General features: G+C 46.6%; 1 protein-coding gene across 1 annotated transcript; it reads right to left on the reverse strand.

The window, feature by feature from the left end:
- Nucleotides 1–2031: 2031 nt before the first annotated feature.
- Nucleotides 2032–19601, reverse strand: ATMIN (ATM interactor). Its single transcript, XM_040329161.1, has 4 exons — nucleotides 19362–19601; nucleotides 9137–9262; nucleotides 6445–6644; nucleotides 2032–4141 (listed from the first exon to the last, which is right to left on the reverse strand). The coding sequence occupies exons 1-4, from the start codon at nucleotides 19551–19553 to the stop codon at nucleotides 2380–2382; spliced, it is 2280 nt and encodes a 759-aa protein (XP_040185095.1). The 5' UTR covers nucleotides 19554–19601; the 3' UTR covers nucleotides 2032–2379.
- Nucleotides 19602–22852: the final 3251 nt, after the last annotated feature.

The following is a 22852-nucleotide window of genomic DNA, read 5'->3' on the forward strand; positions in this document are numbered from 1 at the left end:
GGCAAGCATTTTCACCAGCGTCTGTAAAATGACTGAAATGTGTCAAATTCAGGTCGTTTTTACTACCGCCGCTTTTATTTTCACCTGGTGTAAAGAAGGGCCAACCAAGTGCAGTATTAAAAGATTCTTTTAATGACACAAATATCAATCACACTTACAGGAAAGGAAGGCTCATCTGTAAAGATCCTGTAGTCCTCGTCCCGGGTCCATGGGCTGCACAGATGTAGAAGATGCAGAGTCTGTTTTCCTCAGGCTTATCCTGTGGCCATCAGGATTGGGCCTGGTCCAGCATGGAACACACGGGGAAACATTTACGGGAGGGGGTTACACAGGAGACGCAAGGGGCTGATAGGGCTACGCGCTCCTTCTATTGGACCAGGCCTCATCCTGATGGCCACGGGACAAGCTTGAGGAAAACAGACTCTGCATCTTTTACATCTGTGCAGCCCATGGACCCGGGACGAGGACTACAGGATCTTTACAGATGGGCCTTCCTTTGCTTCCTGTAAGTGTGATTGATATTTGTGTCATTAAAAGAATCTTTTAATACTGCACTAGGGTGGCCCTTCTTTTTTCTCTACACTTTCTTGTTTACTACAAAGTCAGCACTCGGAGGACAGCAGCCACCATCCACATCTGCTTTTTATCCCTTGAACTGCCTGTTACTACTATCATTTTAAACGGACTCATTGCTATATCCCCATTTACTTATGCACTTTGTGTTTGCGCTAACACAGGGTTTGACAAATTTGCTTGGAATCTAGGAGCCAGCTAAAAAAGTTAGCCAAAAAACGCACCCCGTCCTGCCAAGCTCACGCGCAGAAGCGAACGCATACGGAATTCGAACCACATATGTGAGGTATCGCCACGATCGTTGGAGCGCGAGCAATAATTCTAGCCCTAGACCTCCTCTAACTCAAAACATGCAACCTGTAGCATTTTTTAAACGTCGCCTATGGAGATTTTAAATGATAAAAGTTTGTCAGCCATTCCACGAGTGGACGCAATTTTGAAGCGTGACATGTTGGGTATCAATTTACTCGGCATAACATTATCTTTCACAATATAAAATAAATACATTGGGCTAACTTTACTGTTGTCTTATTTAATTAAAAAAAAATATTTTTTCCCCAAAAAAGTGCGCTTGTAAGACCGCTGCGCAAATACAGCATGACAGAAAGTATTGCAACGATCGTCATTTTATTCTCTAGGGTGTTAAACGCAGTGGCCTCCCTTATCTACTAGCCTTCCGGCACATTGGATCAATTAAAGGGGTAATACGCTCCCTTAGTTAGGGGTGGGGTGGGGGGGGGAAAGACTAGGTTTATGGCTAGGAGTCATAGCAGGCATCAGGTAACCGCGGTTATACAAGCTAGGTATATGGTTGGTACTGGCTGTAGGTTGTTGACGTTTTGTCCTCTTGGTTTATATGTATTCGTGTATGCTGTAATATTGTTACCTGTTTAACTATCTGCCTGTTGTACCAAGTCATTTTAAAACCAAATAAAAAACAATTAAGCAAAAAAAAAAAAAAAAAGGGTGTTAAAATAAAAAATATATAATGTTTGGGGGTTCCAATTAGAGGGAAGGAGATGGCAGTGAAAAATGACACACATAATTGCTGCAATGCCAACGGCCACCACCAGATCGCCAGCTCACAGAAGCTTCCGAAGAGCTTGGGACTTCACAAGGCCACGGCCTCAATTACCGACCGTCGCGGACCCGCCTCGATTGCGCGGAGGTGGGGGCGCACAGAGACAGAATCCTGTGCCTCCGTGCGCCCCCACTGCACGATCGCGGCGGGCCCGCGGCCGCCGGTAATTGAGTCCGTGGCTTTGCGGCCTTGTAGGCCGCGTCCTCAATTACTGGCGGGCGCGGGTCACAATTTCTTGTCGCCAATGGGACCTGGCGCCCTGATATTGTCGACCCCTGTCCTAATGTATGGCTAGCTCTAGTGCACAAAAAGCTACTGTATGTTTTGTGTACATATTTTAAAAACTTTCAGCGTTTTAAGCAAAGAACCACAAGAAGTTTACAGTCAGCCACGTAATTCTTTATCGTCACACTATAAATAAATTACAATGAAAACCAAATAAAGTGCTTTTTTAGGTGTTTGCTCCAATATACAAAATAGACCAAATGTCTACAAGATTGGTGTACAACGTCATGCAATTCATAATCACGTTAAATAAAAAACAGCATTTAAATTGAAGCCATGCCTACTAATGGCCACGACGTTCTATAAAGGCTGTGTAGATGGACAGAAATAGTGAGGTATTACATTAAGACATGCAGAGACAAACCAATAAATAGAAAGCAAAGGAGGGCGTTAGAATTCATTCACTGCTATCGGTATGATCGAGTCTGAAGGCGCGCCAGTTAGTTCGCAGATTTGTCAGAAAACAAAGCGTAGCGCTCCTCACAGGTCTGGGTCTCCACTGAGCTGAACTGAGACTCCATTGTATTCCATGCCAGATCTGCCAGGAGAAAGTCATCCATAGCAGTCTGGGTTTCGTTGCTCGTAAGGAACAAACTTCCAAGAGTCTCAAAGCAGCTGTCGGTGGTTTGCGTCTGGGCGCTGTTCTGCTGTACATGGCTCTCCAGCGTAGGGCACGGCACATTTTTGCTGCTCGACGCTCCATCTGTGTGGCTTTCTGCGTCGGAAGAGTCTGTGCTTATCGAAAAGCTTGACTGTTTCAAGAGACTGCCCAGACGCAAGGGAGAATTACGGTCCAGAAAGAGATTCAAGTCCGTCTGGGTTTGAGTATCGAACATCTCCATCCCCAGCATATTGGAATTGCCTTTGTTTGAAAACGATTGGGTCGAGTCGTTCGAAAACAGAAAATCTGTTTGGGTCTCAATATCCAAATATTCAGAATTCAGATTGCTCAGCATGCTCTCTTCGGTCTGGGTCTGGATATTGGATGCTGAAAAGAACTCTTCTATGTCGAAATCGATGCCGGCGTTGGGGTTACAGTTAGACGATAAATGGCCTTCTCCAGCTGAGAGCAGATTGCGATTATCCAACGGCTGGCTGGATATATTGTCAGATAGGATTTTTTCGAGGTCACTTAATAGCTCCATAGTTTGCGTTTGGTTATCGGTCATGTTTTGGGATGGGAAGGTCCCGTTTTGTGTGCTGAAATTCATGAAAGAGGGAGGTTTCATTTCCTCTACCCTGAGGTCCTTCATGGCATCTGTATTCAGTAGATTTTGCCCCAAGTTTGCGGGCATGTAGGTACTGCCCGGTTGGTTTGTCTGCGTAGACACGGTGTAATAGGTGTTATTGAAGAGATCACCACAACTGACTGCCTGGTCCACCAACAGAGGGTTCTCCTTCAATAGAGACGCACTGCTCGTCTGAGTCTCCCGAGAGATTCCACAATTGAGACAAGAATTGACAGAAACCTCCGGCTGAGATTTTGGTGGCAACGAAGAAGAGTCCTGCAGTGTTTGAGTCTCTACACTGATGGGCAAAGTCACCTGGGCAGTAAAGGACAAGTCTGTTTGGGAAGAAGAGGAAACGCTAGACTCATTGACAGTCCAGGAGGTGCTGGGTAACGCGCTGGGGGTAAAATAAGACAAGTCAGTTTGAACGTCAGATGTGATTTTGCTTTTAGCCAATAAACTGTTTGAATTGGAGTGCAAGTCACTGGGGAATAGTCTACCCATATTGACTTGTACATAAGAATTAGCAGCTCCTAGACAACTAGCGTGAGGGAGGTTACTAGACAACGTAGTCTCAGCATCCAGGACTGTTCCGTTATAATGAGGTATGAATTGCAATGTACTTAGGACTGGTCCACGACTATTAACTGCTACCACTACAGATTTCATAGGACAGTCGTTGGTCGAGACAAGGACAGGCAGGTGAGCCAGCTGCATGACTGGTAATTTAACAACTGCCAACTTAGGCTTTGGTAACAAGAGTTTTTGTGCTTGACTTGGCTGTAGAGGATTGTCCCCTGTAACATAGGAAGCAATGCAAGTTTCACTCCCAGGTGATGCCTTTATCGCCGCCATCTGCTGGTCAGAAGTTGTAACTACTTCGAGCTGATCGTTTTTGACAACACACTCCTCATTCACAGCTTTCTGGTTCTGTTTTAATGCATCCATTTTTCTTTTCTTTACAGGGGGGTCTCTGCAAATAAAAAGACATTATGTGTAAGTCATTATGGAAAAGGCAAGGGTTAAAATGATTTATAATTACAGGTTAGTCCAACTAAAAAAGTTATATGTTGAATAGATGGTGCCAGGATAACTCGCCGAGCAGCTCCTTACAGCTTTCCGGGACTTGGATAAAAATGTCTGCATCTGAAATCTCAGCTTACCTGCCATGGCTATTACAAGGGGGTCCTGTTCTCAGTGTTGGGGGGGGGGGGGGGGGGAACAGTCTAAAGTAAAACTTGCTATTCACACTGACCATTAAGAAAAAAAAAAAAATTATATATAAAAATATTTTATATATATGCATGCGCTACACACGCCTCTCTTTTCAAGAAAAGACTGGAGTCAATCACAGCCAGTAAGCCAATGAGAAAGCAGAGGCAGGGCCGGGCAGCTGCTCTGGACCCCCATAGCAAGCAGTTTGCTTTTGGGGGCATTGGTAAAAGGTGGGGCAGACAAGAGTGCCAGTAGGGGACCGGAGACCAAGAGGATCAGGGCTGCCCTGTGCAAAACAGGCAAGTATGACATGTTTGCATTTAGTTTTAAGCCCAAACCTTTAATATCACTTTAACCACTTCCATACACTTGCACTTCTACACCTTCCTGCCCAGACCAATTTTCAGCCTTCAGCGCTGTTGCACTTTGAATGACAATTGCGCGGTCGTGCCGATAGGCGGCACGGGTGTACTGTATTGTACTTATGGATGCCAATCAGTGCCAAACAATGCCTGCCAATCAGTGATGCCCATTGTGGGCACTGATTGGCATCCATTGTGGGCGCTAATTGGCATCCATTGTGGGCTAGGGTGGCATACCTGGTGGTGGGCATCCCTTGTGGTCTGGTGGCAGCATCCTCGGGGGGGGCTGTGCTGATAAGCACAACCCCTCCCTGTCAGAGGAGCAGCCGATCGGCTCTCCTCTACTAACGTCTGACAGACGCGATTGAGGAAAAGCCGATTACAACGTGGACTGGATTGGACACGGCCGATCACGTGGTAAAGAGTCTCCGTCAGAGACTCTTTACCTAGATCGGTGTTGCGGGGTGTCAGACTGACACCCTGCAACAAAGATCGCCGCGATGCGCGCCCCCCAGGGCACGCAGCGGCTCAATATCCTGAGGACGTCTAGTCAGGATATTGAAACCACTTTGCCTCCGTCATTTTGTTATAGGGCGGCGGCAAGTGGTTAAGCGTATGCTCGCGTTTGTCCACTTAAGGCGGCACAAAAGTTCCATGGATGCCGGTACTGACAGTCCCATTTATGTCAGTTGGGATGCAGCATGGCTGCATGGACAGAACCACTGCTCCCAATTGGATAGCTGTGTGGGTGTTCGGGCCGCGTCTCCACACAGCTGTCAAATTGGGAGCAGTGGTTGTGTCATGTAGCTGCAGCTTTCCAACTGGCATGAATGGGACTGCCTGCACAGGGATGCACGAATACCTTTGCATCCATAATACATCCTGACACGGGTGTACACTAAAGTGGTTCTAAAAAGGCAGAAGGTTTTTTACCTTAAGGGGTTGTAAAGGTTTGTTTTTTTATTTTCTAAATAAGTTCCTTTAAGCTAGTGCATTGTTGGTTCACTTACCTTTTCCTTTGATTTCCCTTCTAAAATGTTTTTTTTCCCCCCTTTGTCTGAATTTCTCACTTCCTATTTCTCCTCAGTAAGCTTGCCCCCATCATCCGAACCGTTCTGGCTGAGGGTTAGTCAGAACAGCTTACTGAGGAGCAACAGGAAGTGAGAAATTCAAAGAAAGAAAACAAAGCAAAAAAAAAAAAAAAAAAACACAATTGGAAGGGAAATTGAAGGAAAAGTTTAGTGAACCAAAACCCCATTAATGTATTCCAAGCATGAAGGTAAAACATTCTAAATGTCAATTCACAGGAATGTGGATATCTAAGCTAGGACTGCCAGCGGGGGACCCAAAAAGAAGAAGAAGAGGATCAAGTCTGCTCTGTGCAAAACCATTATACAGAGCAGGTGGGTATAATAGGTTATTAAACACAATACAACCTTTAGAATATGGGTCTTCAAACTACGGCCCTCCAGTTGTTCAGGAACTACAATTCCCATCATGCCTAGTCATGTCTGTGAATGTCAGTGTGTTACAATGCCTCATGGGATGTGTAGTTCTACAACAGCTGGAGGGCCATAGTTTGAGGATCCCTGCTTTAGAATCACTTTAAATGTGCCCTTGTGAACGAGGCAAAAAGGGTCTTGAAATAATCTTTGTAGCAGTTTATAAATATCCAGCAAGCATATCAAAGCTCTTTCACCTGTGTTCAAGGGGAACTTCGTGGCCCATTCTATGAGTATGCGATAAGAGGGCCGTTCTGCTGGTGTAAGGACATCCACAGGTGCACTTGAAGGTCTTCCCACAGTACCCAATATGCCGTTTTAGGTCCCATTCTGTGCCATACGAGTTTCCACATTTTTCACATTTGTGCTTTTTCTCCGCGTGCATTTTCATAAAGTGCTAAAATGCAAAAAATAAAAAATACAAATTTGCTTACAACTAGTGAACATAAACTATGTAGTATACTATCAAGTCTTCTGCTGCAAGAATTAAAACGTAAACCCTCGTTTTTTTTTTATAAATACACCTGCAAGAGAAAGTCATAATGAGCTAGTATGCAACTAGCATACTAGCTCATTATGTGTCACTTACCCAGGATCGAAGCCCCTGAAGTCCGCCTCAGTCCCGTCCACCGCCGCTGCCATGTCCCCTCGTCGCCATTTCCTGTTATCACCGCTCTGGCACTGCGATTGGCTGAAGCGTCGATGACGTCACTCCCGCGCATGCATGGGAAAACACAGCATTAACTCAGTTAATGCCATTCATGTCGCTCAGTGCGCCTGCGCCGTTGTCTACGGCACAGATGCGCCGTAGACAGCGGTGCCTGTTTCTGTGAAAAATATCTCCTTAACCGTGTAGGACCTCTCCTTCTGTCAGGTCCTGGCTTCAACACAGGGCACCTCAAGAACGCCACGATCTCCCACCCTGAGGTAACAGCAGGACCCTGGATCCGGGCCTCTGGTCTCTCATCAGTGCCTAGGTGGGCAGGGCAATAGGCGGATCCTCCCTCCGCTCTGTTGTCTCTATGCTCTCCGGTATCTGTATCCAGCTGGGCTGCAGCAGCATGCGGTGGACAGGAGACAGAGAGATAAAGCTCTTCAGCGCGGCGCAGCACCCCCCCCATCCCCTGCCTGCGGGCCATTTGCAACCGGTCCGCGGGCCGGTACTTTGAGACCCCTGCTATAGAAGCACCTGAATTTGAGGAGTCAAAAACGCCAGCAAGGGACACCAAAATGAGGAGGCTGGCTTGGCTCTATGCAAAGCCACTGCACAGAACAAGCAAGTATAAAATGTTTATTATTTAAAGAAAACAAATGTTGTTCTTTACAAGTACCGTAACCTAGTTGTTGGTATATAGTGATCTTGCGCTTAAGAAATAAAATACAAAAACTGCAAGAAAGTGACTAAGTGCTGTACCTGAATTACAATAAAATCATAAATGATACAAATATGTGAACCAATAACTAGTCGGCAAATAGATAAACAGCAAATGTATACAACATGAATATATGATCAATAGTCCCAAAGTGCACAAAGTCGCAAGAAAGTGCAAAACGTGCAAGTGAGGTGAGAGTTCTGAGAGACTGGTGGAGGACACAGAGTATGGTTCAATACTGCAATTAAGGAAACATATCCATCAAGACTATTGATATATTGGAAGATTGACCCCGTTTGTTCCCATTGTCCATTTAAACAGAACTTTATTACATTCTGCATTCTTTTATCATTTATTGTCATATTGAACCATTCACCATATTCAGCTAAATTAATTTTGGCTTTTTTATACATTTTTGCAATTATGCACGATTTGCCCTTTCTTGTGACTTTGATCATATATTCATGTTGTATACATATGCTGTTTATCTATTTGCCAATTAGTTATTGGTTCACATATTTGTATCATTTATGATTTTATTGTAATTCAGGTACAGCACTTAGTCACTTTCTTGCAGTTTGCACGTTTTTGTATTTTATTTCTTAAGCGCAAGATCACCATCTACCATTATTTTTGTGTAGTGAACACTATCAGATCTAGCAGATTTTTAGCTTCAGCTTCTTCTTATTTCACATATACTCACTAGTAGCGCGAAAGATACTTTTACTTTTCACTATAACCTAATTGTTGTGACACCAGATTACACAGTGGAGCCAGAGCTTTGAAGTCATATAACCGCATAGAATATCATAGGGGAGAAAGGAATTTGCAGTTTTTGGTAAAATGTATGCAGGGCGATATGGAGGCAACATTTCAAATCAGGTATATTCTTTAGCCATTCCTTTTACTTTAACGTATACATTGCATAGGAGGCAGTTTTGGCATTTTCTTCTGAAAGATTTTTAAATACAATTACCACTTAATCTGAATGGGCCACAGCTATAGAATACATTTTAAAGTGGTGTTCCAGTCATTTTTAATGTTTATTAAAGTCAGCAGCTACAAAAAGTGTAGCTGCTGACTTTTAATAAACATACACTCACCTGCTCCACGTTCCAGCGACGCGCCGGCTGGGGCTCCGCTCCTCTCCCCCCCTCTCCGGCCGGCGTCTTCATTCTAAGTGTGGGCACCCAGCCGTGACAGCTTTTGGCTTCATGGCCGGGCACCCACTGCGCATGCGCGAGCGGCGCCATTCGATTGGACAGGAGATCGCCTGGGACCTGTCACGTGTCCCAGGTGATCACCTACAGTGAGGGGCTGCCAAAAGGCGATATGACGTATCACCTTAGCTGCCCCTCGGCAGAAGGAGGAAGTGGGACAGGAAGTCCCACTCCCCCCCCCCCCCAAAAAAAAACAATTACATGCCAAATGTGGCATGTAAGGGGGCGAGGAGTGGATTAAGCGGAAGTTCCACTTTTGGGTGGAACTCCGCTTTAAGCACAATATAAACTCATACCTGCTTGACACGAGAAAACTGTGAGAAGGGTCTATTCGTGCCTCTTGGACAGCCCTCAACCGGACAACAGTATAGCTTCTGTGACGCTTTTAAGTCTTTTCGTAGTGTGGGATTGGATATTCCTTCCTGGAAAGGGGGAAAAAAAAAAAATTAAAAAAAAAAACACGACAATTAAATTTAAGATTACTGTCATAAGTGACACAGCAGGATACAGATACAAAAGGTTATTAAATAATGTTAATTATTCAACATTCAGACAGCAATCAGAATTGTACTTTAGCAGCTTAATCTATTTAACCTTAAACTGGATGTTTTTTTCCATTTGTTCTTTCTATGACCACTAAGAACCAAACATTCAGTGCCAACTCTACCGAGTGCCTACTAGCTTAACCCCTTCTTACCCGCTTCAAATTAGTATGCAAAGCCAAGTGTTTATGGTCACAGCAGTCAGGGTGTGCCCTGTTGTAATAAATTTAATTATGGCAATTCCTTAACAGTACAACTTCATTTCAACAGCACTGCAGTGCAGTACCTGGCTTTTTCCTCCCGTAGGTGGTGCCCAAGTTTTGTAGAGGGTTCAGCTTTAACCACTTGTCTACCACTGTAAATGTGTGGACAGATAAGGGGGAGGTTCATTTCTGCAGTGACAACAGTGTAGAAATAACCCTTGGTGGCAAGTAATTGCATCGAATGGCTTACAGGCCGATCCGAGCACCTCTGTACCTTGTGATAGCTGTGATGACCAATCACAGTGATCACAAATGTAAACAGTACTAGTGTTTACAATCGAGAGCCCGCCCCTTCCTCTCACAATGAAGGAACCGAATGACTGATTATTTATTACTTCCAGTTTGCAGGCAGTAGAAATGCGATTGTGGGATGGGCTTTTGTCTTCCCATCCTCTCCCTTCCATACGATATCCATATTCTCCCACTGTATTTGACCTGTACATGCAATATCTATTGCATCATTTCCAAGCTCCACGTTTTACCCATCTCAAGACTGGCATTTACTTTATTTTTTAGGAAATGAAGAAAAAAAAGCTGAAAAAAAGACCAGTCCATCTAGTTCAACCAATTAAACCCCCCCCCCCCCCCAAAAAACAAACAAACAAAAAAAAACACCACACACACACACAGTTGATCCCGATAAAGCCGGATCCGGATCCAAAAAATAATCCTTAGGCCTCGTACACATGACCAGACATGTCCGATGAAAACGGTCCGCGGACCGTTTTCATCGGACATGTCTGCTGGGATCTTTTGGTCTGATGTGTGTACACACCATCAGACCAAATTCCCTGCGGACAGAATACGCGGTGACGTGTCGGCGACGTGCGCGAACCAGGAAGTTCAATGCTTCCACGCATGCGTCGAATCAATTCGACGCATGCGTGGGATTACGGGCCAGCGGACATGTCCGATGAGTTGTACTAACCATCGGACATGTCCGACGAACAGGCTTCCAGCGGACAAGTTTCTTAGCATGCTAAGAAACTTTTGTCCGCTGGAAACCTGTCCGCTAGGCCGGAAAACTGTCCAGTAGGCCCTACACACGGTCGGACATGTCCGCGGAAACTGGTCCGACGGACCAGTTTCAGCGGATATGTTCGGTCGTGTGTACAAGGCCTTACTGATCCCTCAGGGGGCAATTGAATAGTCCCTGAATCATTTACCCCTGGCGTTATTACTTCTAAAAATTAGTATTCAGTTATATTTTGTTCATTTAGGAAAACATCCAGCTCTTTAAAACAATCTACTGAGCTGGCCAGAGCTACAGTAGTTCTTGAGGGAGTCTATTCCACAGCTCTTACTATGAAGAAGCCTTTCCGTATTGAAGGCCAAATCTCTTTTCCTCCAGACGTAGAGTCCCCTGCCAGGACCTGTAAGTGAATAACTCAACACCAAGTCACTATATGGACCACTTATGTATTTATACATGTTGCATAATAAATTCAGTGCCTCTAATCTTTCCTCATAGCTGAGCTCCTCCATGCCTCTTATCAGTTTGGTTGCCCTTCTCTGCACTTTCTCCAGTTCTCAAATATCCTTTTTGTGAACCGGTGCCCTCTTATTAATGATTTGTACAGGGGGAAAATTTGGGGGGGTCTCTATCTCTCTCTCTTCAGAAACTGCAGCTTGGCATTGCGTGCCATTATTAAAGTGGTCCTAAAGGCTCAAGGTTTAAGTGCATGAAGGGAAGACCTTATTGGCTGAGGCAACAGCGGCAACGATGGGTATATGGCCAAAGGGATTTTGCAGTGTGGTAGGTGGAAACAGAGACTGGTATCCCATCAGGGCTGCCTTTCTGTTAATAAACAGCACATGTCAATGGCCACACCCATTGTTGTTTAGTCCAATAGCAGATTTCAAATGCACCCACTGCAAATCAGAGCTGACTGGGAACTGGCCACTTAGTTCCCCATCAGGCCCTGCCCACCCAGTGACAAGTCATTTCCCAAATATGGGCATTCCCATCCCCTTAGCTTACATTTGTTGGCGGTAATTAGAACTACCTGAAATTGGTGGGGCAAGGTTACCAAACCTGGTGCAAATGCTTGCCCGATCTAGGTGCCTTATAGAGAACCCAGTGATGTGGCAGCTTGGCCCACAATACAAAGTCAGCCAGCTTTACTGCTGTCAGGAAGTTGCCATTTAGCAATTTCCAGTCTAAAATCTACAGCTTTTATTAATATGCCACTTTATAACCCTGCCACTGAAGGACCTTGTTCAGGCACTTCCTGCTATACGGTGACAACACTCTGTCCCTGTTTTCACAAGTACCCTTCTGCGTGGTCACCCAGTCACAAGTGCCTCCTAGGACTATAAGCTGCTGTGCCATTGCTTACTGTGCAGGTAGTTGTCACCATCAGGAAGCCCTCTTTAACCACTTGCTGACTGCCCTATATCAGTTTTACTGCTGCAGGGCACTGTGTGTGCGCACACACTCACACTCTTGCAGTTCCGCACCACCGGCGGTCCGTTTCGGCTGTGAATATTCAGAGCCGAAGCCGATCTGCAGATCGATGTCCACTGGCACCCAATGATCATCAGGCAGAGACTCAGAATGAAGCTCTGCCTATGTAAACAAGGCAGAGTTCCGTTCTGACAAGTAGGAACTATAATACATCTATTAAACCTAGTAAAAAAGCAGCACACATAGTTAACCCTTTGATCTCCCTAAATATTTAACCCATTCCCAGCATAGTAGTGACAGCGCATATTTTTAGCACCGATCACTGTATTAGTGTCACTGGTTCCTGCAAAGGGTCAGTTAGTGTCCTATTGTTTGCCGCAATATCGTAGTACCACTACAAGTCAAGTATATATCCCATAGTTAGTAGATGCTACAACGCTCACGTAAAGCAATCAATATACGCTTTTTCTTTTTTAATAAACCAAAAACATAGCAGAATACACACTATATATATATATATATATATATAATTAAATCGATTTCTGTTTTTTGTTTCTAGCGTAAAAAAAAACACAGTGGTGATTAATGGGTGAAATTACAGATTGACCGCGCAATTGTCATTTAAAGTAACAGTGCTGTGTTGCAAAAAGTGGCCTGGTCATGAAAGGGGGGGGGGGGGTGGTAAACCTTCTGGAGTGGTTAATGACATGGAGCTGACACAGGCAAATTTAGACAGATAGCGGCCGCAAAGGGTTCAAATCTTGGCCCTTTCAGCAGGAACTAGCAGAGATTCGAAACGTTTGGGCAAGCTGAATGTACTCAATTTGAGTAATCAACTTGGTTACTACTAGGGTTGTCCCGATACCGATACCAGTATCGGGGCTGATACCGAGTATTTGCGGGAGTACTCGGCCCGCAAAGCCGCCGTTAATCAGTGTGCGGGGAACATTACAGCTTTCGTTTGAATAGCTGTATCCCCGCCGCGTATAGACACTCCCCCTTGCGCGGGATTGGACGAATGATCTGTCCAATCCCGCGCAAGGGGGAGTGTCTATACGCGGCGGGGATACAGCTATTCAAACGAAATCTGTAATGTTTCCCGCACACTGATTAACGGCGGCACGTGCTGCATCATCAAGGTATGTAGGACATGGCTGGAATATGTGGGGGACATGGCTGGAATATGTGGGGGGACATGGCTGGAATATGTGGGGGGGACATGGCTGGAATATGTGGGGGGGACATGGCTGGAATATGTGGGGGGGACATGGCTGGAATATGTGGGGGGGACATGGCTGGAATATGTGGGGGGGACATGGCTGGAATATGTGGGGGGGACATGGCTGGAATATGTGGGGGGGACATGGCTGGAATATGTGGGGGGGACATGGCTGGAATATGTGGGGGGGACATGGCTGGAATATGTGGGGGGGACATGGCTGGAATATGTGGGGGGGACATGGCTGGAATATGTGGGGGGGACATGGCTGGAATATGTGGGGGGGACATGGCTGGAATATGTGGGGGGACATTTAAAAAAAGTATCGGTATTGGCGAGTACATAAAAAAAAAAAGTATCGGTACTCGGTCCTAAAAAAGTGGTATCGGGACAACCCTAGTTACTACCAGCCTGCCAGGTTTTACATGCGAATATTGCTAGCAGCCGTTATAGCTGCCAACAATCACTGTGTTTTCCTGGCGGGGATGGCTTTCCCCACCAGAAGAACACAATAGCCCAACGGGAGGGAGACAGTGTTATGGGATTCTTCGCTCAGCCTATGGCTGGCTTTAAAAGCATCCCGTTGGGGTGAAACATTACGACTTTGAAGCCAGCTGGAGGGACCACTGTGCCCAGCAAGGGACACCCTGCCTGACACACCCAGAAGTGTCAAATAATGGTACTCTCACCTCTACAAACCAATAAAGAAGGGGCTCACCACTTGCCAGAAAGGGAAATATTGAATACGTTCTTTTACGGGGGACAGCAATTGATTGCCAGGCATAGCGGCATCATCAGCTCTGCAGCAAAAGGTTTGACAAGATGGGATTGAGCCATTAGCCACAATGACGCAGAAATACTTTCATCAGCAGTTGCATTCAGACAATGTACACGTCAAAGCACACCACACTACTGGAAGATGAAAGGCAAACGGAATACATTAAACTCAGCAGAGCTCTCCAAACAGACATCCATTATTTGCTGCAAGAATGAGTTACTGAGTCGCGATGGAAAGCCATTTACAAATGAAAGTTCAACATTTTTCGCTTTTTCCATGTGAAATATGTAAATATTTTAATATATGCATTAACAAAAACAAACCAAAAAAAAAATAAATAAAAAAAAAAAAAATTATATATATCGTTTATAAAATAGGCTTGAACAAAAAAGATAAAAAATAAATAAGCAGGAAAATAATTCAAACGGAGGAGAATAAGGAGTTAAATGGGTTGTAAAGGTTCGTGTTTTTTTTCACCTTCATGCATCCTATGTCCCACTGGATAGATTTCCTTGCACTAAAAAGTTTAGTCTTTACATTTTCTTTAAGACAAACCTTCCATGATATAAACCAGGGTTCGACAAACCCCGGGCGCCAGGTCGCATTTGCGACCTGGGGCATCCCATCTCTGTGCGCACCCCCCGATCACTTTGGGCCGCGCCGGCCGGTAATTGAGGCCGCGGCTTTATGCAGTCCTATGTTTCCTTCAGGAATGTGGCACCCTCTTGTGGTGGCCGTTAGTATGACAAGACAACCAGCAATGCCAATTGAGCTTCCCCTGCCTGTTATCACTGCCCACCCATCTCCTTTCCATTACGAAGAACCCCCAAACATTATATTTTTTGTTCTAACACCCTAGAGAATAAAATGGCGGTCGTTGCAATACTTTGTCACACCGTATTTGTGCAGCGGTCTTAGAAGCGCACTTTTTTAATAATAAAAAAAAAAAAAAAAAAAATAAGACAATAGTAAAGTTAGCACAATTTTTTTTTTAAATTGTGAAACATAATGTTACGCCGAGTAAATGGATACCCAACTTGTCACGCTTCAAAATTGCGTCCGCTCATGGAATGATGACAAACTTTTACCCTTTAAAATCTCCATAGGCGACATTTAAAAAAATTCTACAGGTTGCATGTTTTGAGTTACAGAGGAGGTCTAGGGCTAGAATTATTGCTCTCGCTCTACCAATCACAACGATACATCACATGTGTGGTTTGAACACCGCTTTCATATGCTGGCGCTACTCACGTATGCGTTCGCTTCTGCGTGCAAGTTCGGCGGGACGGATGCGTTCCTGGCTCCTAACTTTTTTAGCTGGTTTCTAGATTCCAAGCAAATTTGTCAAGTCCCGATATAAACAACGCAAGTAATTACTTGAAAATGCCTGTTGCCTTGATCTGGAAAGAGTACACCAATTGGCAATTCTGACTGTACATTCAAAGTACTGAAACCAGAGAGGCCGATTTTTTTTTCTTTTTCCTTCATCTCAGAAAATCTAGGGTGGAGAGGTGGGGTGCAGCCTATCAGTGTCCCATCATTGCCACCTCAGTGCCCACGAGTTCAGCCCATCAGTGCCGGCTGGGGGGGGGGAAAGATTTCCACCCAGCACACCCCTGCCTCAGATCCCCAACAATCTGCCTTTTTTAAGATAATAAATTGTCCGATGCCGATTTCTCTAAAAAGGCTAAATATCGGCCGATATATCGGTCAACCTCTAGTCTTTATTTCCTCCTCTACAGAAGTAAGTGAACAGGAAAGCGATTCAGGCTTTGCTGGAGTGTGCTGTGAACGTAAATCTCAATAGCACTCCATGTTTGTCACATTCAGCTGGACTAGTTCTGTAATGTTGGATATTTGTAGCCTATCCAAGCCACTTCTTTACTTCTGAGTGTCAAGAGGATACCCAACCATGTACATCCACATTGTAGCTACAAACACCTTCAGCCATGGAAATCAAAGGTTTACCGCCTATGAACCCTTCCCAACACCAAGGATGGAACTATGCAACTAGAACATGGTGGCTATAAATGCTGGGTTATCTTCCCGACACTCAGAGCAGAAGAAGTGGCTTGAAGAAGCTGCAAAAGGTCTTCAACATTACAGAACATTCCAGTTGAATGTAACTAAATACTACTAGATATACCATGACCTGGATACATTCAGAACCTTCATAGACACTCTAGAGCTGCACGATTAATCGCGGAGAGTCACAATCTCGATTCTCCCCGCCCACGATTCTTCCGTTTCACGGCCGGAAGTGAGAGAAAATCCCTGAAAATTAAGGGGGACTCACAGGTCACCAGAACTAGTGTCCCCCATTGGAAGATTTCCCTTCTATTACTTTTGAGGACAAAATTTGGGATTGTCTTTTACAGATTATGGTAAACAGGACAAATAACATATGGTGAATCTTTACCAGTAAGCATGAGCTCCGGCGTGTTCGCACAGACCACGTGCAGAGCCCACCAGGAAGTCGGCAACGCACTGCGCTAGTCACAGGCAGGAAGACATTGTCCTGATGTTCGGCTGCAGACATCAGGAAATGTCTCCCTGCCTGTGATTAGCGTAGCGCTGACTTCCTGGCGGGCTCTGCACGTGGACTGTGCGAACACGCCGGAGCTCATCCTTATTTACTGGGATCACAGAGAACCACAGAAACAGTCAGGTGACATGAATGGCTTTGATTCATGACATTTATTGTGTTGTTGCTGTGATTGGTCACCTTGATCACATGGTACAGACAAAGCCAATCACAGCCCATCTACCATGTGATTAGCTGTGGCCAATCACAGTTAATCACAATACACTAAATGAATCGATTTCAATCTATAAAAATAGTTGCTTATACCAAGGAAAAAAAATAAATAAAAAACCTGATCACTTCCCCAGAGTAGTACAAGGTTTCTATGGCAACACTGTATTGCTTTGGTAACTGTGTTTAAAAAAAAAAAAAAAGTCTGTCAGTACATCAGGACAGATAGAGAAGATATAGAGAAGATATAGAGAAGATATAGAGAAGATATAGAGAAGATATAGAGAAGATATAGAGAAGATATAGAGAAGATATAGAGAAGATATAGAGAAGATATAGAAGGCTGCACGATTAATCGTTAAGAATTGAAATCGCAATCTTTTTCCCTTCCCGATCTTCAAAACAGCATGTCACAGTTCTCTCTAGCAAGTGTAGAGAATTCTCACAGCTGGGAAAACAAAATCCAGGCAGCCTGACAAGTTTTAATACAACACAGGAATAAGTGGAAACAAAGTATCTCTTCGTTCTTTTATCAAAGGAAAACTCTTGTGCGTGCCCAGACCAATTTTCAGCGCTCTCTCTTTGAATGACATTTGCGCAGTCATACAACACTGTACCCAAATGAAATATTTATAATTTTTTCCCACAAATAGATATTTCTTTTGGTTGTATTTGATCATCTCTGCGTTATTTTCTCTCTCATATATATATATATATATATATATATATATATATATATATATATATATATATACATACACACACACACACACACACACACACACACACACACACACACACACACATATATATATATATATATATATATATATATATATATACACATACACACACAAACACCATTTTATAATTTGTTACACAATTTTGCAAACAGGTAATTTTTGCCCTTCATTGATGTACGCAGGGCCGGATTCCAGACAAGGCCAGGCATCGGGGCGGCACTGTGGCGGAGAGGACACTTTCACCCCCAGCTCTCTATGCAATTTTCGGCAGGAGCACCCCCCCCCCCTGCGGATAATGTCCCCCCTGAAATGTGCAGGCGGGGGGGGCCATTGAAGGACCTGGCCTTGAGGCGGCAAAGGGAGTATATCCGGGCCTGGACGTACGCTTATGAGGCTGCACTAATAAGTGGCACCGATAGGCGGCACTGGTTGGCATTGATAGGTGGCACTTTTTTGCACTCGCATGTGGCATTGGCAGGTGGTACTAGTGGGCACAAATGAGGGGTCTCTGTTCCTTTCTCTTCGGGACCGATATCCCTTGCACAAGAGACGGTAATCGTCTTTTCTCCTCCCGCTGTCAGCGTGAGAAAGAAAAAAAAAAAAAAGAAGATTATCGAGCTTTTGTTTACAACACGTGATCAGCTGTCATTGGCTGACAGCTGATCACGTGGTAAGGGGCGGTACAGGCGCCTTACTTGGATCTGTGATCACACCAAGCCTCTGCCTCTAGGTGTCATGCTTGTGGCTGTTAGAGTTTTGCTATGCCTCATGGGACTTGTAGTTTTGCAATAGCTGGAGGTCCGCTAATTGCACATCCCTGACTTAGGGGCATCTAAAGCCTGCAGGGAGAGGGAAGAGCGCATCTGAAACCTGGGGGCTGCAGGGGGAGGAGAGAGAGAAGAGCGCATCTGAAACCGGGGGGCTGCAGAGGGAGGAGAGAGAAGAGCACATCTGAAACCGGGGGCTGCAGGAGCGAAGGGGCGCATCTGGGGGCTGCAGGAGCGCATCTGGGGGCTGCAGGAGCGAAGGGGCGCATCTGGGGGCTGCAGGAGCGAAGGGGCGCATCTGGGGGCTGCAGGAGCGAAGGGGCGCATCTGGGGGCAGCAGGAGCGAAGGGGCGCATCTGGGGGCAGCAGGAGCGAAGGGGCGCATCTGGGGGCAGCAGGAGCGAAGGGGCGCATCTGGGGGCAGCAGGAGCGAAGGGGCGCATCTGGGGGCAGCAGGAGCGAAGGGGCGCATCTGGGGGCTGCAGGAGCGAAGGGGCACATCTGGGGGCTGCAGGAGCGAAGAGGCACATCTGGGGGCTGCAGGAGCGAAGGGGCACATCTGGGGGCTGCAGGAGCGAAGGGGGCACATCTGGGGGCTGCAGGAGCGAAGGGGCACATCTGGGGGCTGCAGGAGCGAAGGGCGCATCTGGGGGCTGCAGGAGCGAAGGGCGCATCTTACATCTACAATCTGGAGGTGGACCTGGAAGGTCCTCCTATGTAGGAGGGTGGTACTTACCCCCATGCATGGAACTGTCCTCAGAACAAGGGGGGGGGGGGGGGGCAGTATAAAGGGACACATGACAATGGCCTGCACATCTACAGCCAGTACTAAACACAAATGGCAGCCACACACAGCACTGCACTTTTCCAGGCTAGGGTTACCAGAACACCCCGCATCCCCTTGTACACCTCTCATCCCTCCCCCACATGGACTCCGCTCTATAATCACAGCTCTGTACAGGATTCCAATCCCTCATTCACACCTTGTATAAATCATCCCCCCCCCCCTCACACGCCCCCCGGTGGTATATCCCACGTTCTTCTCACCTGCACTCCATGGGACTTGACCAAATGCATGTTGAGCGCGGGGGGGTTGGGGAGCACTTTACCGCATCCCTTTACAGTGCACAGTATATTGGTGCGGACCTCCCGGGAGAGCTCGCTGACGGACGGCTTGATAATCTCCCAATGCTCACAGGAGTAGAGAGCCCGCACCCTCGCACCTCCCCGGGCAGTCATAACACCCCACCCAACACCGTACACACACCGGTGCACCAGCGTGTACCCAACCCCACCCCCCTTCCCCCGTCCGCAGTAAAAGAAAAAAAAAATAACTACTTCCTGAGGCGGGACGATAAAACAAAACAAAGGCCCGATTGGCTGAAAAATACGTATTTACATAAGAAGGCGGGGCACTCGTGTGGGCGTGACCTAGCAACCTCGTATTGTTGCTCTAGGGAAGTGTAGTCGCTTTCCCCAGTGCCAAAAACCTTCCGCCTAGTGTTACACCTGACAAATAGTCCCAATGTAGTATAGCGCAGTCAGTGCTGGAGAATACATAGAGCGGAGAAGTCCATAGATATTGTCTGTGAGGGAGAATTCATATCACCCTAATGGCTGCTTCATAATTATCTGTAAAGGTCTCCTCACAGGTTTCGCAGAGGCGTTGCTAGGGGGGTGCGGGGGGTGCGGACCGTACCCGGGTGACACCCGCTAGAGGGTGACACCATCCCGTTCTTTTTTTTTTTTAACTGACATGCCCAGCCTGCCCTGTGCAATCCCAGCCTGCCCTGTACCACCCCAGCCTGCCCTGTGCCACCCCAGCCTGCCCTGTACCACCCCAGCCTGCCCTGTATCACCCAGCCTGCCCTATACCACCCCAGCCTGCCCTGTACCACCCCAAACAGCCCTATACCACCCCAGCCTGCCCCGTACCACCCCAAACAGCCCTATACCACCCCAGCCTGCCCTGTACCCCCCCAAACAGCCCTGTACCACCCCAGCCTGTCCTGTACCACCCCAGCCTGCCCTGTACCACCCAGCCTGCCCTGTGCCACCACAGCCTGCCCTGTACCACCCCAACCTGCCATGTACCACCCCAACCTGCCCTGTACCACCCCAAACTTTCCCATGCCACCCCAACTTGCCCTGTGCCACCCTAACTTGCCCTGTACCACCACAATCTGCCCTATGCCACCATAACTTGCCCTATACCACCCCAACCTGCCCAATGCCACCCTAACTTGCCCTGTACCACCCCAACCTTTCCCATGCCATCCCAACTTGCCCTATGCCACCCTAACTTGCCCTATACCACCCCAAACTACCCTATATCACCCCAACATGCCCTATACCACCTTAACCTGTCCTATACCACCCCACTACACCAACCTGCCACTATACCACTCTATACTACCCTATCATTTACAGGGGCTGGTTTGGGGTGCGCCCCATGCCCGTGCACTGCCTGCTTGGTGCTGGGCAGCCTAGACAGAGGGGGGGTGACACCATGTTTTACCGCACCGGGTGACACCAACCCTAGTGACGCCACTGCAGGTTTGCATTCTCCACATTAAAGAGGAAGTAAACTCTGCTGTTTCCTTTTGATTTTTTACCTGTAAAATAAAGGCATAATGTGCTAGTATGGATTGCATACTAGCATATTAGGTGACACTTACCTGCAAACAAAGCTCACGTCGTCCCAGCTGCAGGCCACATCCATCTTCGTCCATCTTCCGTGGTCTCCAGCTGTGTGACTGGCTGAACCCGCGTGATGTCACTCCTACGCATGCGCGTGGGAACCACCGGTCACGGCACAATGGCACAGCGGCCGTTCCTTTAGAGCACATGCGCCAAAGATGTAATCAGCACAGTATACAGTAAATATCTCCTACGTTTAGGAGATATTTACAGTACCTATAGGTGGGCCTTAATATAGGCTCACCTATAGGTACACACTGAAAGCACCCAGTCGCCGGCGGTAAAACGCTGCAATTTTTAGTGGCGCTCTACCGTCGTTTTTGCAGCGCTTTTCGGCCGAGGTCATGTCGTAAAAGGCGGCTCCCGCACACATGCGTGGGGTGGTGACGTCACGCAACTCCGGCCAGTCACAGAGCCAGACTTCGCGGCCCCCCGGAAGAAGAGGGGTGAAGATGGACGCTCGCTGCCATGGAGGAAGACAGGGACATCGTGGGCTTCTCCTGCAGGTGTCACATAATGGGCTACTATGCGATGCATAGTAGCCCATTATGCTTTACCGTTGCAGGGAAAGATAGAGGAAGTAAACCCCATCAGGGTTTACTTTCTCTTTAAGGTAATTCAACTTTTAACCGATTGTCGCCCACCCACCGTCAAATGACGGAGGGGCGGTACAGCTCTAGTTCTGGCATGACGTCCCAGAACAGCCCCTCTTGCAGGGGAGTGCGGCCGCGTTGCTAGGACACGGCGTGACCCTGATCTCTGTAAAGAATTGCGGCCACGGCACTTTAACCACGTGATCGGCTGTGTCCAATCACAGCCGATCACATGTAAACACTGAGATGCCAGTATTCCGCTCTCTCTTTGCCTCACACCAACAGAGTGTGTGACGAGGAGAGCCGATCAGTTGCATCTCCTCCCAGGGGACATCAAGACATGAAATCAGGGCATGGATCATCAGTGTCCTAAATACAATAACACACCACCAGTGCCAGCAATCAGTGCCCCCAATTAGTGGCCATTAGTGATGCCAGTCATTGCTGACTATCAGTGCTGCCCATCATTGCTGCCCATAAATGTCAATCGTTGCTGCCCATCAGTGCCACCCATCAATGCCCATCAGTGCCATCTATCCCTGACGCCTATCAGTGCCCACCAGTGCCGCTTATCAGTGCCCACCAGTGCCACCTATAAGTGCAGCGTATTAGCGCCTCCTCATCAGTGCCACCTAATCAGTGCCCATAAGTAGCACCTCATCAAGGCAGCCTCATTCGCCCACATCAGTGAAGGAGAAAAATTACTTATTTAGAAAATTTACTGAGAGAAACTAAGAAAAACTTATTTTTTATTTCAAAATTTTCAATCTTTTTTTTGTAAAAAATTCAAAATCCAGCAGTGATTAAATACCACCAAAAGAAAGCTCTATTTGTGTGAAGAAAATTCTAAAAAATATCACATGGTTACAGTGTAGCATGACTGGCCAATTGTCATTCAAAGTGTGACAGCGCTGAAAGCTGAAAAATGGCCTGGGCAGGAAGGGGGTGTAAGTGCCCAGTATTGAGATGGTTAAAGGGGTTGTAAAGGTAATTTTGTTTCCCCCTAAATAGCTTCCTTTACCTTAGTGCAGTCCTCCTTCACTTACCTCATCCTTCCATTTTGCTATTAAATGTCCTTATTTCTTCTGAGAAATCCTCACTTCCTGTTCTTCTGTCTGTAACTCCACACAGTAATGCCAGGCTTTCTCCCTGGTGTGGAGAAAGCCTCTTGAGGGGGCGAGCAGGCAAGTCAGGACGCTCTCTACTTTGCAGATAGAGAAAGGAGCTGTGTGTTAGTGGGCGTCC

Source organism: Rana temporaria, chromosome 11 (genome assembly GCF_905171775.1).
Source record: "Rana temporaria chromosome 11, aRanTem1.1, whole genome shotgun sequence".
Taxonomy (NCBI): domain Eukaryota; kingdom Metazoa; phylum Chordata; class Amphibia; order Anura; family Ranidae; genus Rana; species Rana temporaria.

What these genes read in the sequence shown, in the direction of transcription:
- ATMIN (XM_040329161.1), bottom strand. Translation starts at nt 19,553, where the DNA reads ATGACTGCCCGGGGAGGTGCGAGGGTGCGGGCTCTCTACTCCTGTGAG. An exon ending in TCAAGTCCCATGGAGTGCAG is followed by an intron (nt 9,263 to 19,361) that starts GTGAGAAGAACG and finishes CCCCCTTTCCAG; the next exon opens with GAAGGAATATCCAATCCCAC. An exon ending in AGTTTTCTCGTGTCAAGCAG is followed by an intron (nt 6,645 to 9,136) that starts GTATGAGTTTAT and finishes TTTGCATTTTAG; the next exon opens with CACTTTATGAAAATGCACGC.